At 33.5% G+C, this 16,878-nt stretch overlaps 1 protein-coding gene across 1 annotated transcript in view; it reads right to left on the bottom strand.

Annotated features, from left to right (window-relative positions):
- Positions 1-16,878, bottom strand: part of SCFD1 (sec1 family domain containing 1) — a 142,452-nt gene that overhangs the window by 14,986 nt on the left and 110,588 nt on the right. Inside the window, exons 18-21 of the mRNA XM_082618920.1 lie at positions 15,010-15,072; positions 12,698-12,773; positions 4,761-4,814; positions 1,123-1,175 (exon numbers count right to left, since the gene is read on the bottom strand). Of these exons, the coding sequence (XP_082475046.1) occupies positions 1,123-1,175; positions 4,761-4,814; positions 12,698-12,773; positions 15,010-15,072 (246 nt within the window). The remainder of the gene's footprint in view (positions 1-1,122; positions 1,176-4,760; positions 4,815-12,697; positions 12,774-15,009; positions 15,073-16,878) is intronic.

The following is a 16,878-nucleotide window of genomic DNA, read 5'->3' as shown; positions in this document are numbered from 1 at the left end:
AATATATCTACTGATGCAAATACAAGGAAGGAAAAATTGTAAGCTCGAGAACATCATGAGTTGCAAATCCACCATTTTAAAGTGTACAATCAGTGGTTTTTAGAATATTTGCAGAGTTGTAAAACCATCACCACTGTCTAATTTCAGAACATTTTAATCACCTGCCAAAGAAGCCCCATACCCATTAGTTGTCACTCCTCATTCTCTCCCTTCTATAATTTATTCTTTGTCAAATTCTTTCTTGCCAGCTGCAGTTGCTACCAGCAGCTTCTTTTGTAACTTTGGTAGTGTTTCTGATAAGTTCATAAAAAAAGAATAATCTTTTAGGTTACCAAAACAATCTAATAATCAACTTTCTAGTGACTAGATATCTGTTCTGACTACCTACAAAGATGTGGGATAGAGCAAAGACAAAGTTCTAAAGATCCCAAACATAGGGTATAGGCAATAAAGAAGCTTCACCCAAGTTTTGGTGCTAAAGACCATCCCTCCAGGAAGGTTTTTCCCTCCTAATTCTGTCTATTCTTTTTCTGTATCTTGTAGGCTATTCTTCATACCACCATGGATTAAATCTTAAAAAATAATATCCAGAATAAAGTTAACAAATACCTTACCATACCATGTTTGTCATAAAGTATATAAATTATTTGCAGAATGTTTCATTGCTATAAAGAAGTATTCACAGCAATGATTCCCAGGGGCTTAGATTTTATGGACCAGTTAAATAAAAAGCCAACAACTGGTATCCAACATAAAGCTCTCATCTTTTCATTTGGTCCAATAAGAATATTCATTTAAAAACACACAGATTATCCAAATTCTCTTCACCCACACATAGTTTGTAATACCCTCATCATTTCATTAAAAAAACCAAACATCTAAATGTATTTTTTTGCATGTATACACTTGGAAGGAAAAGCATCAAAGTGTTAGGTATAATTACCAGTGATTACTTCTGGGTAAAGAGATTATACATACTGTTTACTTACCAGTTTTCTATATAGTTTGAATTTTTAATAATAAGAAGTTACTGATTTATAACAAAAAATCAGTAAAGTTATTTCCATCCTTGGTGGGGGTGGGGAAACCTACAACAAATTACACAAGACAAGAGCTGCTTACCTGTCATTGCCCCGCAGCATTTTGGGATCAAAATATCTATAGTCATCAGTTTCCTATTAAAAAAAAAAAAGAGAACTTTACCATGACTATGGAATTTTTCTTTAGAAAGTTCAAGTTTGGCTTATTTTAAGAATACTTGATGAAGCTACTAATGAATCTATTAATTTGGTAGAGTGGGTAACCACCATCAACATTTACCAAGCACTTACTATGTGTTAAACATTGTTCTAAGTAAAATTACATAATCCCATATCACCTATGAGGTAGTTATTTTTATCCCTATTTTTCAGATGGGCAAGTTGGGGTACAGAGAAGTTATTTTAACTTTCCTAAAGTCACATGACAAGTAAGTGTGGGAACTCCAGGATTTGAACCCAGGTAGTCTAGTTTCAATGCCCCAGCTCTTAACCACTATGCATATTGCTTCTCAAAAATATACCTGTTTTGACATAGAAAACAAATTTATGGTTACCAAGGGGGGGAAGGGGCGGAGGGATAAATTAGGAGTTTAGGATTAACATAAGAATACTACTATATATAAAATAGATAACCAACAAGGACCTACTGTATAGCACAGGGAACTATACTCAATATTCTGTAATAATCTATAAGGGAAAAGAATCTGAAAAAAAATATATATATATAACTGAATCACTTTGCTGTATACCTGAAACTAACACAACACTGTAAAATCAACTATACTTCAAAAAAAGTAACTAAGAAAAATAAATATACCTGTTTTATAACCTAATGTACTTAAATATTTTTGCTTTTAGAATTTATTATATTATTATTATATGTCTATGATTTTACTGAATGTCCAGAATACTAATACAGGTTCACAATCTCTCATAATTGAAACCTCTGCAGTTAGATGTATTTTGGAGTTGTGAATTTAAAAAATTGCATATAAATAATATCATGCATAAACTACATATAATATAATATTCCTAGAGGGCAGCACCCCATCATCTAACACGTTAATATTTCTGGAGCTAAATAGATGAATATTAACATAAAGTAGGATAAATCAAAAGTACGAAGAACCTCAACTTGAGTTAAGGTTAGGTTTTGCCACCAAATAAGTTATATAAAATCTCTTAGTTTTCAGAACTCTGTGGACTTCAGAAGTTGTGGATAAGGGGTTGCTGACCTCCATACTACATTGGAAACTAGCTTCTTGATATTAAAGAAGCTGGAAAGTACTGCTTTACTGTTTATAATGTTGTCACTTCCTAATCTCTGCGTCCTTTGCCCTCCATGGTACAATCAGCCAAAGGAACTCATTCTTTTCTGAAATATTTTCTGGTTCTTTTCTGGATGAACCTACCCAAACGTGATCAATGACAAACCATGCATTGTTGCCACTACCTAGTCCTGCATTCAATGGTGGACGATGCTAATCAATCACAGAACTCTCCCTGAACCCAAAGGCAGTGCCACAATCCTTCAACACTTTGCTCCAGGAAACCACTACTAGCCAGATGTACAAGGGAAGATGAAACTTACCTGATATCTTGCCTAATCCCTTTCTTTCATTATATCCAATCAAGACAAATCAAAGAACACTTAATAAACGTTAGTGATAAGAATTCATCTAGAATTAGGTTATAGCATTTTAAAGCCTTTGAGATACGATATATTCAAGATGACTAGTCAGGTCTAACTTAGTACACTTTGTTAATCTCTTCAAAGCCTCCAAGTCAATTTGTCAATATGGGAACAAGACAGGGATAAGAGAGGGAGCAGGCATCTGTCTCATCTAGCAGATGGATGAAAAAATGCTTTCAAAGCTGAAAAATTTTACTTTTTCTAATTAATTAAAAAATATCTGTCTGTAGTAATGTGCCTTCAGTTATAAAGTTAAAGTCAGTAGAACTGACAAATGAACTTACAGAACTTGGAGAAACATCTGAATAAGCTGAATAAGACCCATAATTTAGCCATCTGTATGTCTATGACAGAAATGTGGAAGGTGTGTATATGTTGGAATGAGTCGTAGGCAGGAATTCAGAAGTAGTGGGTTTTTGGTTCCAATTCTGTTATTAAAAATAGTGTGCCTTGGGAAAAGTCACTTAATATCTCTTGGTTTCCTCTCCTTCACAGTTAAGATTCTACAGTTTCATTAATCTCTAAAGTTCTATGATTCTATGAAGGGCATGGCTCTTGCCCTAATCAATAGAGCACAGTGGTGAAAAATGTGGCCTGTCCAGCTCTGCCATTTATTAGCTGTGTGTCCTTGGGCAAGTTAATTGTGCCACCATTTCTTCATCTATAAAATGAGAATAATTTTAAAAAATAGTATTTTTCTTAGAAGGTTTGAATGAGGATTAAATGAGCTATATGAAAAATGTTTTGACTGGTTCCTGGCTAAAGAAATGCACAATAAATGTCAGCTATTATCATTATTATTGTCCTTATCCATCATCTCGACTTCTAGATTAGGGACAGCAACAAAATATCCTGAACTTGCCTAACCCCTTGTGGGTATGGTGTCTAAAGTTTTGCATTTGTTTATATTTTTAATCTTTATTATTGTTTGGGATAATATCTTCTAGAAATTTACTGCCTATTATGAAGTAGTAGTCTATAAGAAAAATATCATAAATCATACTTCTCTCAGGCTTTTCAAGAAGCATTCCTTCTTCATATATTCTAGGATGTAGTAATAAATCTATTTTTACTACATTGTATACCACTTTCTCTGTATTGATTCCCAGATAGAAGAATCCAATCCTTTTTAGCTTATCATTATAGACAATTCTCTCATTCCTTTCATAATTGTAATTGCCCCTTTTGGGGCTTTTTTATAACACTATGTCTTTGTTTTCACATGGACAGATTTTAAAATTTGTTTTTGTTAATTTCCTTTAACGTTATAATAATGTTTTAACAATTACAAAGTAATGACATATTTAACTGAAGATTCTGTTCTCACTCTCTCTCTCAGCCTGGTATCCTAAGTCTTGATGCCAAGTCTATAGTGATCCAGATCAACCCAAACGAGGGTTTTGATCATGCGGCTTTTCTCTATTCCAGATAACCACTCTCTTTCTAGTTGCCACAGTAACAGGATGGGCTCTTTTATGAAACAGACTGTGATGATTTTTACATTCCTTTCTTGAATTATAAACAGATAGCTTGAAAACCCATTCTTTAAGTAAATGCTCATATTTATTTACCCATTTATCTCTTCATCAAACAATTTATCTCTCTTAATTTACTTCTCAGCCCCAAAGAACTTAGTGCCATCTGAATACATGCACTTAAAATTTTTACTATGCACTCCTCTCCTAATTTAATTTCATAAAATTAAACTGAGCTGGTACTCTTTATAGTACACCAACTGATGCTCACTAGTTCTTTTTTATTTATAGAAACTTGCTCCTTAGGACATATATAGGATATAATCTACATTTACTTTGGATGAAAGCTGGCCAGAATGATGTAGCAGCTGAGAAACCAATTCCCATTATCTGTGATAATGGCTAAAAAAGGCTGTTTGAGAACATGGACTCTTTCCTTTCCAGCATGTAGTCTGCTGTGATTAAGCCCACAACAAACTCTGAGTTTATCACTTTTTGTATATAGTCTGGTATGTTCAAGAATTTAAAAGTACAGTGTTATAAGCTACTTACAGGGTTTGACTTCATCTCCATGAGATTGTCTAAAATACGAGTAACAGGTAGATTCTGTGGAAGAGATCAGTGAGTATTTTGTTAAATATTAGAAGAAATAACAAACCAAAATTCTTCTCTAGTAGCAAAACAACCTAATCATTCTATAGTTCAGTATGCTTACCTTTCAGTTAAACACATTCTAAGATTAAGTATTCTGTGAATGATGTCATAGTTGTAAATACCCTTGGTATTCAAGGTTCCATAGAAAAAACGTAATTTTTAAAAATGTGTAGGTGTATCCAGGTTTAGTACAAATACATATTGGGGCTTTTTACTTTGTTGGATGTCTGCTTTTTAACACCAGTAATTGTAAGCTTTTGTTTTACTTGAGTAAGAATCCCCACCCCCTTTTTTCCTTTCCTTTCTGCAGATTTATTTAAAAAATAGTACTTTAAGTTTGCAGAAATATATGAGATTAAATGACCTAACAGAGTTTTTTCATTTCTAATGTATATTCTTCTAGCCAAAAAGATACTTGTGTTCTTTGAAAAAATGGGGAAATGGATGCACACACAACTTTATTGACTGCTTTAATTTTGCCTGGGATAAATTCCAAATTTTCAATGACATATTATATTATCTTCTTACAAAACACATTCCACTTTGAACATAAAATGTATAACACTGGTGTTGACAGAAGATTGCCCCTTGACATGCTTACATGCATGGGGATATGAAATACTATTGCTATGTTTCAATCTGACCATTTTAACCATTATTTTGAACGTAACAACACATTGGGTACAGAAAATTTACTAAGTGACTATTATGCTTATTGAAAGTACCTTCCTACTGGGACGGTATTCTGCCCACTTTGAACTGATATTTCCTTTGTGAACTGTACAGAATATTTTGGAAAGAATAGTTTTGTATCTTAGAGATTTCATACAACAGAGGCAACATTAAATCTCATTATTCAAATAACTGTAGATAACAAATTACTATTTTACAAGTTTCACTTTCTTTAGGTCATAAAACATTTTATTGTTACTAAAATGGACCATCACTAAGGAAAATACTGCTTTGCCCAGACAGAAAATATGCATTTCTTTTTCCTTTTTCTTTCTCTAGATCGGCAAGTAAAAATCTTTCAAGATAATCTTAGGCAAGTAAAATTAAAGCTATTTCATTGTTCTCTGATATTTTTGTTGGCCAGGAACTTCTTAATACAAACACAAGCACCAAATGTTCAAGCTGACTGAATGTACTTCCTGAATTCTATTTAGAATTTGAAAAAGAGAGCTCAAAATTTTACCTTTTAAGTTTTGTTTCAAATAAACTTGAGTTTGTTCACTTAAGAATGTAAGTCTAAACCATAACTTTCTCTAAAGAATAACTGGGTACAGATTTAAATCTATAAAAATGCTTTATTCAAAAGAAAAAACTACAGTTACAAATTTGTTCTAAGTAACACCAACAAAAGATGAAGTACTTTGCAACATAACAGGAACAATAAAAAGAATTCTGGAGCAAGGCAACATTATAAATTATAACATTTTACTAAAATTAATTTTATATCCATTTCTCTATTTACTTTTAATTCTCCGTTTAGCTCTATGAATTGTACTATGGTATTAGATATGTGCAATGGAGAAAAGTGCAGAAAAGATTTTATATAAGTGATAAAGCCATATGAGTCATATTACTTTTATTGTATTTGTGAAAATAACTGGAAATTTGAATATTTCATTTAGTATAAAAATAAGATTTTTCTAAAAGGTACAGTTAAATTTTACTTTGCATTTCATATCATATGCATTTCATATCTCTGCTGTATCTGAAGATAAGCCTGCTAGTGAATAGTCTGAAATTTCTTTCTAGCAGTACAGTTCAGAAGTTTAAGAGCCCAGAGACAATTCTTTATGTTTTTGTTTGGTCTTTACAACCAAACACCAAGAGTCATCTACCACTGCCACACCACACAATAATTCACACACTGTCACACATTAAGGAAAACTTGCAGTGTAGAGAATGATAAAGGAAATACATAATGTCTTTAAAGGCCTAAGAAAGAGAACTTCAGGAAACAATTCTGAGAGCTCTGTCATCAACTAATGCTCTATCTGGCCTACATGAAGACTTAAGTTAATCATTTTAAAATGAATTTTATATTGATAATAATTTATATACAAGATAACTAAGTTCTACTAATTGAAAAAACTGAACTGTGGCAGCTAACAGAGAGAAAACAGCAGAACAAAACCATACAATTTTCTTCACTCAACAAATGGTCTGTTCACTCATCTTTAAAGACACAAAAAAATTGTGTACCTCAATAACAGAGGTATAAATGAAATTTAATCAAATGAAAGCCCATTATTTAAAAAATTCCCAAGCATATTTTTCATTGTTTTTAGAAACTGTTTCAGAAATAAAATGAAAAATATTATTGTCTAGGTCACTAACTAAATTTTTATTAGTAGAAAGCCTCTATCTCTCTTTTTTTTTTTTTTTTTTGCGGTACGCGGGCCTCTCACTGCTGTGGCCTCTCCCGTTGTGGAGCACAGGCTCCGGACACGCAGGCTCAGCAGCCATGGCTCCCGGGCCTAGCTTCTCTGCGGCATGTGGGATCCTCCCGGACCGGGTCACGAACCCATGTCCCCTGCATCGGCAGGCGGACTCTCAACCACTGCGCCACCAGGGAAGCCCAAAAGCCTTTATATCTATTTAGATTTGAGAGACAGAGTCTCATACATGTGAATATCCTAAATTAAGGATCACTATTTCCAAGATGTTCAAATTTCAAATATATGAACTAGAAATATTACTGGGAGAAAAAAAATACAGTGAGAAATTAATTTCTAAAAATCCTTAATAGTTTTATGACCATAGTCACGTTTTATGATTTTAGTCACTGGAAAAGTTTAAATAAAAACAATGTTAATTTTGTCTCTGATGGCATAATTGCCTAAAAACAAAATTAAAATAAAATATGCAAAGAAATTAAAAAAACAGACAATCTAAAAAACGTAATACAGCCCTATATCCAAAACAGTTAAAAACATTTTCCCCCTCTAATTCTCCTAGGATTAGCCACTTGTTGCCCTGTATTGCCATCTGGTCTATGGTGACTATTTCCAACTTCCCCCCCGCCACCCCCGCCCCACCCCGGGTAGCCTTGGATTTGGGATGATACTCTGATGATGAACTAGGCAGTGAAGTTGGGACAAGAGTTGCTGCTGTCTTGATTATCAAAGTCCTGAAGAATGAAAAGCAGTATGTGTATCTTCTTGAAGAGAATACATATCTGGAAGACTGCATTAGCCAAGTAAAGAATAAGATGGAGTATGCGGATATTGGAAAGTTGCCAGTGAAGTAGATAGGAGGAAGGGGAATAGGATGGATCACCTATTTCCAAAATTTAAAAATTATAAATCAGAAGGGATCTACAGAGTAAATCCAACATCCACATCTTACAGATGAGGAAAGAATAAAATATATAAAGTGGTATTTTTCCAAAACCATAGCATATTAATGGCAATAAAATCAAGAAACAGGATTACCTGGACCCAATAAAACACATCAATTTCCATCATTCAGGTTCAACAATTATCAACTCATGGCAAATTCTTATTTTATCTATACTCTCACTCCCCACTCCCTAGGCTGTTTTAAAACAAGTCCCCAGTATCAAATCATTTTAGCAATAAATATTTCAGTATATATATCTCCACAATATAGGAACTCCTAAAAGAAAAAAACCCCCTATAACACTACTATCGCACCTAAAATAATCAGCAAATATTTCTTAATACAGCTCAATATCTAGTCAGTATCAAAATTTTCCTGCTCCATAAATTTATTTCTTACAGTTTCACTGTTCAAATTATAATGTTAATAAGGGCTATACATTGCAATTAGGTGATATATCTTTTAAGTCTTTTTGAATCTACTGAATTCCACTGCTTGCAATTTATTTGTTGTTAATTCATTTTAAAAAGAGTGATTATTTAAGCAAACAAGCCAAAGAAAGTGAAATAGAAGACTTTTAAATTATGCAACTTAGCACTACATTATTCATCATCATGTTCTTGTACAATTATCCTCACATAAGTATATTTCAAATCTGCGAATATCATTCAAATGGTTTTATGTGATAGCTAATACTTGTGATACATAAAACTTATGCTGCCCAAGAAACAAAAAAGTCTAAAAGGCTCTTATAAGTGACCTAGAAAACTGGACATGACAAGACATCCTATTCTATCTAATGTTTTTATAGCTTAAAATGCTTATTCAGATAAAAAATCGAAACAAATACTTAGAGACTTAAGAGGCATAAATTAAACAGAATTTTACAAGTGTGAAACAAAGAATTCATCTCTTCCAGTCTCTTCTCTGACATTTTTCTCAGTTCCCAACCTGCCCTATATCTACCTGTAGCAGTTTCTCTAAATTTTAGAACGTTAGGACAGTGTAACTTTAAAAATGGCTTTCTACAGGTTTAAATATTTCTAGAACAAGAGACTTTTTAAAAGTATTAAATTTACAAAGATTACACACATACACATACACACAGGTCCAAGTTTGGGTGGGATATAGAGAAACAGGTGCTGTAAATCACTGCAAATTGGTACAACTTTTCTGGACAGCAATTTGGTAACATTTACCAAGAACAATTAGAAATGTTCACTCTTTTGATTCCATAATTCAAGTCTAATAAGTTATCATATGGAAGTAATCAGAGGTGAATACACTCACCTAGAAAAACTAACATTTAAAACCTAGTTATATATCCTTGAGTATCTTCTGTTTTTTTTTTAAACAAAAACAAAAAGATCATATTGAATTTACTGTTTTATAATGACTTTTATTTTTACTTCACAATATATAATGAACCACTATCCCAAAAATCCATAAATATTCCCTAAAAAGTCTTATTAACATCTATTTAAAAAACTGGCCTGGCTCTCTTAGCAGTGGTGATAGAAATGTGATGTAGAAAGAGGTAACCACCAGTTATTTCAAATTTTACTTCTGTAAGTGAGAAACTGCCTATATCAAAGCAGTATGTTATTTGCAATGTTAAGAAAAGCAAAAGGATTTGAGGTCACAGAGGATAATCTGTTTTTACATTTTATAAACTTAACTTTAAATAAACACACTGTTGTGTTAGCACAATAAAATATTTAAGTCGATCACTTTAGACCCTTCTTACAGGCATCATTTGGGGAGGTATATCATGTGACTCTAAGGTAATAAGTTCAAAAAGTAAATTTGATCATTTAAAAGATGAAAAGGACTTCCCTGGTGGCACAGTGGTTAAGAATCCGCCTGCTAACGCAGGGGACACAGGTTCGAGCCCTGGTCCGGGAAGATCCCACATGCCATGGAGCAACTAAGCCCATACGCCACAACTACTGGGCCTGTGCTCTAGGGCCCGTGTGCCACAACTACTGAGCCCACGTGCCACAACTACTGAAGCCCGTGTGCCTAGAGCCCGTGCTCTGCAACAAAGAGAAGTCACCGCAATGAGGAGCCCGCGCCCCACAACAAAGAGTAGCCCCCGCTCGCCACAACTAGAGAAAGCCTGCATGCAGCAACGAAGACCCAATGCAGTCATAAATAAATAAATATTTTTTAAAAAAAGATTAAAGCCTGTAATTTCTCAATGCTATCAGTTATTTGTGACAAGGATTCCTTTGTTTAGGGAATCTTACTACTGGGATTTCCTTCTAACAGTGACATGTTAAGTAAAATATGTACTTTTCCTTAAAACTAAATTTAACTATACGTAGTTATACAATAGCCAGTCTATCTAGCAAAAGGCAGATGTAGTCTTAGAAACTGGTGGTTCCCCCTTTCTCTCACATATGAAATCATCTTGTCCATAGTTGATAATAAATAGAGTGCTATGACAAAGATTCTCTCTAGTAGAATCTAGATGAGATTCTACTCAGGCTCTTTGAACTTTTTAAACTGGGCCTCGACCTGTGGACTTCTGTGTCCATCTCTGCATTGTCCAATTTTAGAAAGAATCCTGCTAAAGTCAGTTTATAGCCAGCACCTCCATCCTCGGTATCTAACCACCCTCAGTATCTCATCGGGTTCCTCACCTTCTACCACCTCCCAGGTGATGTCCAATCACACTAGTCTGCTTCAGCAAGAATCCTGTTAGGTTGGTTTAGCCAGGATCCCCCTTTATCCCTGATATTTCCTCTTAGTATTTTCCAACCACTGATTCTTTACACCCTGCTCCTTGGCTATAAATTCCCACTTTTCCTTGTTGTATTTGTACTTAGCCCAATCTCTCTCCCAGACTTCAAAACTCCATTGTGATGGTCCCAACATCTTTCTCAATGGTCCCTCTGAATAAAGTCTGCCTTACTGTACTTTAATGAGTGTCATGAGTAATTTTTTCTTTAACAGGTGCTAGGTTAAACTGTAAGTACAGTATGTTGGTCACTAATGTGCCCAACCTCCTATTTTTATGTCTCTTCACCTTCAGTAGTCTAAGAGAGTACAGATAAACTGACTCAGGAAGTACTGTGAACCAGTAAAAAAGTGGATTAAGTATTTAGTAGTAGCCTCTTACCAGAAGAGAGACAGAATGGGAAGGACTGAAAATAGTTCCTAAGAGTGATAATGAAGCTAAAAAGCCTTCCCAAGTACTTAGGAAATAAAGCAATCTGGAATGTCTCTGAAGGAAAGTTAGGAAGTAATCAGCCTTTTAGTCAAAGACAGCAAATTAGGATTTTTCACTGTTCTTTATTAACACTACATGTTTTTTTACAATAAAATCTTATTCACTCATTCAAACAAAAATTGAATACCTACTTTTGGCAAACTGCTATGGAAAATTCAAAGATGGGGAAAAAAATTCTTTGCCATCAATAAGTAAAACAATATGTATCAACTATATCTCAATAAAACTGGAAAAAAAAGAAGTAAAATATAAATAATGTTAATACAAAATACCACAGGTAAACATCATAAGAAAGATAAAAAGTGTGGAAGAAGTTCAGAGAAACAAAAGATCTAGTTTATTCTGAAAACAAGTAAGTAAACACTTAATATTCAGATCTGAATAACTGATAATTAACTCTTTTCTTAATTTGGCCTTTAAAATCCTTCTCACTATAAACTGTAATATTTATGTGTAAAATATTATATCTCAGATTTGCCTTAAAATATCCCAGTTAAAAATAAATCAAATAAAAAAATATAAGTGGGGAAGATGAAACAAGAATGGCACGATGTTGAGTATTGAAGCTTGGTGAAGGGCTCAGGAGTATTTGACATACTAACGTGTATTTGAAAATTTCCATAACAAAAAGTTAAAAACAAGTCCAGTTTGAAACCAAATCAATTAATGATGACTCTGAAGCAGAAATATCTATATATGAAAATAACAGGAAAACAACAAAAATACAAAAGTCATTTAAAAAAGTCTTATGTTTAAAACTAAGACTGTTATTCCAAAATGAAGTATGAAATCAAGCTATAGTTACATTATTTCAAAACATATATTCTATTTAAAATATTTTTATTTTAATTTACACAGGCTTTTAAACTATTAAGGCTATTAGCTTATTAATATTCTCCTAATATATGTTAAAACTTAAATGATATGCATTTATGTAACAGTTCATTATTCTAAGGTTAAGTTCATTTTTTTCAATTAATATACTTTCACAAACCTGATAATAGTTAAAGGAAATCAAAATGTCAGTAAAGTCCAATTAACAAATTAAAAAAAAAAGCATAAAATTACAGAGTTGTGAACTATACCTGTAAAACACCCTCACATCCTTAAATATACCAGTAAAGGACCCCTGATTTTATTTTATTCCTAATATTTGTACTTGAATATATGTAGAAGCTGTTCTATCTGAGCAATCAACCTGCCAACATTTATATTCAAAAGTTACCAGTTTTCTAACAATTGTACTTACTTGCTGTTTCAATACCAGGTTCTTCACTCCTTCCATCACAAATTGTGATCCTGTATTCATGACTCGTGATAAGAGACTAGGTGCAAAAGAAGAGGACTGCACTAAGTACCGATTATCTCTCCAATTACAGACAGAATACTTGTCTGATTACACAATACATGCTGATGCTCTCTGTGCCTACCACCTTTGTTTTCACTAAACAGAAGTGACCTGAGAATTTCTGCTTCCATGGACACCCTTGGCACAATTTTATTTAACAATAAAATAGTAATAAAACTTTCTGACTAGTCGATATTAATAAAATATAAAAATTGAGAGCTGCCCTCAATGTAAACATTTTAATTGCTAAGCCTTAGCTATAGTATTCAAGCAAATTATTAACTGAAGAGAATTCCTTGCTTTCCTGATTGTCTTAATGTAAAAACAATAAATTAAAGATAGTAATCTAGAATATTAAAAAATGTGTATGTATGTATAACTGAATCACTTTGCTGTACAGCAAAAATTAACACAGCACTGTAAATCAATGATACTTCAATTAAAAAAAGATAGTAATTCAGATGACTCACTTTAGGAGTTCAAAACACACTGACATATTCAAAACATATATGTCTATAAGTATTACGAATAGGTCAAAAGTTACTGTGTTCTCTATATCATAGCTGCTAGACCGAATCCTGCATTGTATACTTTCTCCCCTCATACACAAAACCTATCATATAAAAATGTGAAGCACAACATACTTGATGAATTCTACCTCAACTCAGAAGACTGTTTAGTGTCTGAATTTTTAACAACAAAAATAACACAAATGACTTGCCATATTGGTTTTATATTTGTGGTTCAAAAAGTCTCTCACATGGAATCAAAGGATGCTTTGTGGGACAGAATGGTAATCTTGCATTTTGATATTAGAAGGCTAGGGAGATAACTAACGAGAACCTACTGTTTAGCACAGGGAACTCTACTCAATGCTCTGTGGTGATTTAAATTGGAAGGAAATCCAAAAAAGAGAGGATACATGTATAGGTATAGTTGATTCACTTTGCTGCACAGCAGAAACTAACACATTGTAAAGCACTATATTGCAATAAAAATTAATTAAAAAAAAAGAAGGCTAGGGAAAGCCTTCAAATCATCCAAGGTTTTCTTATAACACATTTTATTAAAATCCTCAACTACAAAATCCATAAGAAATCTAATAGGCTTTTAAGATGCAGTAAGATTTTAAGACAAAGAACTGGAAAGTCTGTTTCATTAAATGCATGAGAGTAATTTTCCAAATATATTTTCATTTTTCCTGTCTTGTCCTACTCCCCTCTGAAATGAAGAGATGGACAGAATGGAAATCATTTCTTTAACAAAAACAAAAGAAAGTAATCTCTGTTGGAGTGGACAGTTCTGAGGCAATTCCCAGGTACCAGGTAACTCTCAGGGAGTTAGTGGGCTCACCTGCACAGCACTGTCTGAAGGTGAGGCCAGATGGATTCATTTTGCCAAGCACATACAAGGCCCTGCCATAGGCCAAGTACTTTTACTTTTTGGAAACTGTTTCATTAAAACTGGCAGCTTGGGGTAGGTAAACCGGTTTTCCTCCAGTTTCATGCTTTTGTTCTAAGCTCCAAAAAATAAGCTAGGAATTTGAAGCTAGTATGGTATGGAAAAGAGCAGTTAAAATCACTTTGTTCAGCTCCTCTGAAAACCACACATACTGTACAGGATTTTCTGAAGTCAGAAGTCATACCCAGCCCTGAGGATTTCCTCTCTATCATTTAGCAGTATGCCTAGTTCCATCTTGAAGCTAGGTCTTGAGTGTCTAGCTTCAAGTCTATATTATCAACATTGCTATAAAAACAGTTTTTAAACTTCATGTATCTTCTGAAAATGAAAAACATAATGTTTTTTTTTTTTTTTTTTTCGGTACGTGGGCCTCTCCCGTTGCGGAGCACAGGCTCCGGACGTGCAGGCTCAGCGGCCATGGCTCACGGGCCCAGCCGCTCCGCGGCATCTGGGACCTTCCCAGACCAGGGCACAAACCCGTGTCCCCTGCATCGGCAGGCGGACTCTCAACCACTGCGCCACCAGGGAAGCCCAAACATAATGTTTTAAGAACAAGGAAGCATACAAAGCCATACCATGTAAAATACAGAATTTAAACTACCTATGGAAGCTAAAGGCATGCTGACATTTGTTCTGTATCACAATGAAAACTTTCTGCATCCAAAGTGTCACACTGTGTTTTTAAGGCACAAAAGTCCAATTATGGTCTGGAGTACCAGACTTATTCAATCAGAATTATTAAAAATACTTACCCCATTGGTTTAGCGGTAGTGTTGCCATAGCTGGTAGGAGCTGAAGCCATCTTGGCAAAAGCCCTATGACATAAGAAAGTTATATTTAAACGCTGATTATTTGAGCTAACATTTAGTATCATGGCATTAGAATATCTACTGACTAACCATAAGTTTTACTATGCAGTTTCTGAAAAGAAATTTTTCAACTAATACAGTGTTTCAGTACAATCAACACTGAAACAATTATACAAACATTGATTATATAATTTGTAACCATGAAAAATAATGTTCAAGTAGAGAGCAACTGGTACTTAAACAGTGAAATTCTCTAAAAAACACAAATGCATTAGTTCCCCAAACTTCAGGATTTCTCTTTTCTTTTTTAAATATCTGATCATTAACATGAAATAGAGACTTTCTGTTTTAAAAGGACAATCACATACTGATTAAGTTTAGTCTCTTTACTATTCTCCGCATTCTATACTCTCTCATTCCCAGACACATGCCTTTGGGATGCTGTCCTTTGGGGGTATAAACTCACTGTCTTCTCCAATAAAAAACTGTACATTTCCTTTTAAGATTCAGCTCAAAACCACCACTTTCTTCATTAACACTATTCTAATTCTACTACTCAATGATATTTCCTTTTAGTTATATATACACTTTTATACTGAATTGCATACAGTCATTTATTTTCACATCTTTCTAAATGAATGTCTAGAATGTCTTTAACTAAACTATAGAATTCTTTATAGCTCTGCAAAAATATGGCACTTAGCTATGTTTTAAAAAATATTTTCCTTCTGGGAATATGTTCACTGTAGAGAATCCAGAAAACAGAATGCTCCCAGAAGAACCCTACCACTAAGAAGTAACCACTGTTAGGATTTTGGCATATATTCTTCTAATCTTTGAACATATGCATATACAACAGATATACCTTAAAAACAAAATTAGTATCATATTGTACATACTGTTCTATAACATTTTAATAATAGCATGCCATAAACATTTTTATGTGAATCCATATTTTTTTTATAATTCCTAATCATTTCAAATGTTTTTGTAAATGGAAAAAAAACCCTACCTAAATACAAGAAAACATTATGAGAGTAAAAAAAGAATGGGAATCACTAAGATGTGGAAGATGAAAGGCTTAAAATATTGTATTTCAACCTGGACAAAATTTGCTGATACCATTAGAGAAATCCCAAACACAAAAATCACAATTTTGTTCTGAAAGGAGGATTTGAATCAGCTGTTTTCAGCAGTAGGCTGGAATTTCTGTCTTTAACAAAATTTATTTTTCACCTGAAATAGCAATATCTAAATATAAATAATATGTATCTAACTATCTCTAAGTAATAAAGGATTAAATAAAGAATATTATGTTTATATGGCTGAATATCATGCAACCACTATATACTACCATTGGAGACTACAGCTGGAACCTTGAACAACATGAGTTTGAACTATGCAGGTCCACTTATACTCATATTTTTATCAATAAATACTACAGTACTACACGATCTGTGGTTGGTTGAATCCATGGACACGGAACCAGGGATACAGAGGGCCAGCCCACTGTAAAGTAATACTTGGATTTGTAACTGTGCAGAGGGTTGGCGTCCCTAACCCCCAAGTTGTTCTAGGGTCAGCTGTATTTAAGATGATGAAAATCTGGCATAATGAAAGTTATTGGAACTCTAGAATACAAACTGCATCTATAACAATGATTTCCTGATTAAAAATATAAATATGTAATATGCATATAGAAGGATAAACACTATGGTTTATGGTAGACTCTGAATGGGGAGACTACAGGTAAATTTTTACTTTCTTTATACCTTTCTGAGTTTCCTAAAATTTTCTTCAATAAACTGATAT

This window comes from Mesoplodon mirus (assembly GCF_964341445.2).
Source record: "Mesoplodon mirus genome assembly, chromosome: 4".
In the NCBI taxonomy this organism is placed as follows: Eukaryota; Metazoa; Chordata; class Mammalia; order Artiodactyla; family Ziphiidae; genus Mesoplodon; species Mesoplodon mirus.
The sequence above is the reverse complement of the archived record's forward strand: the minus strand, read 5'-3'. Positions and strand labels throughout refer to the sequence as shown.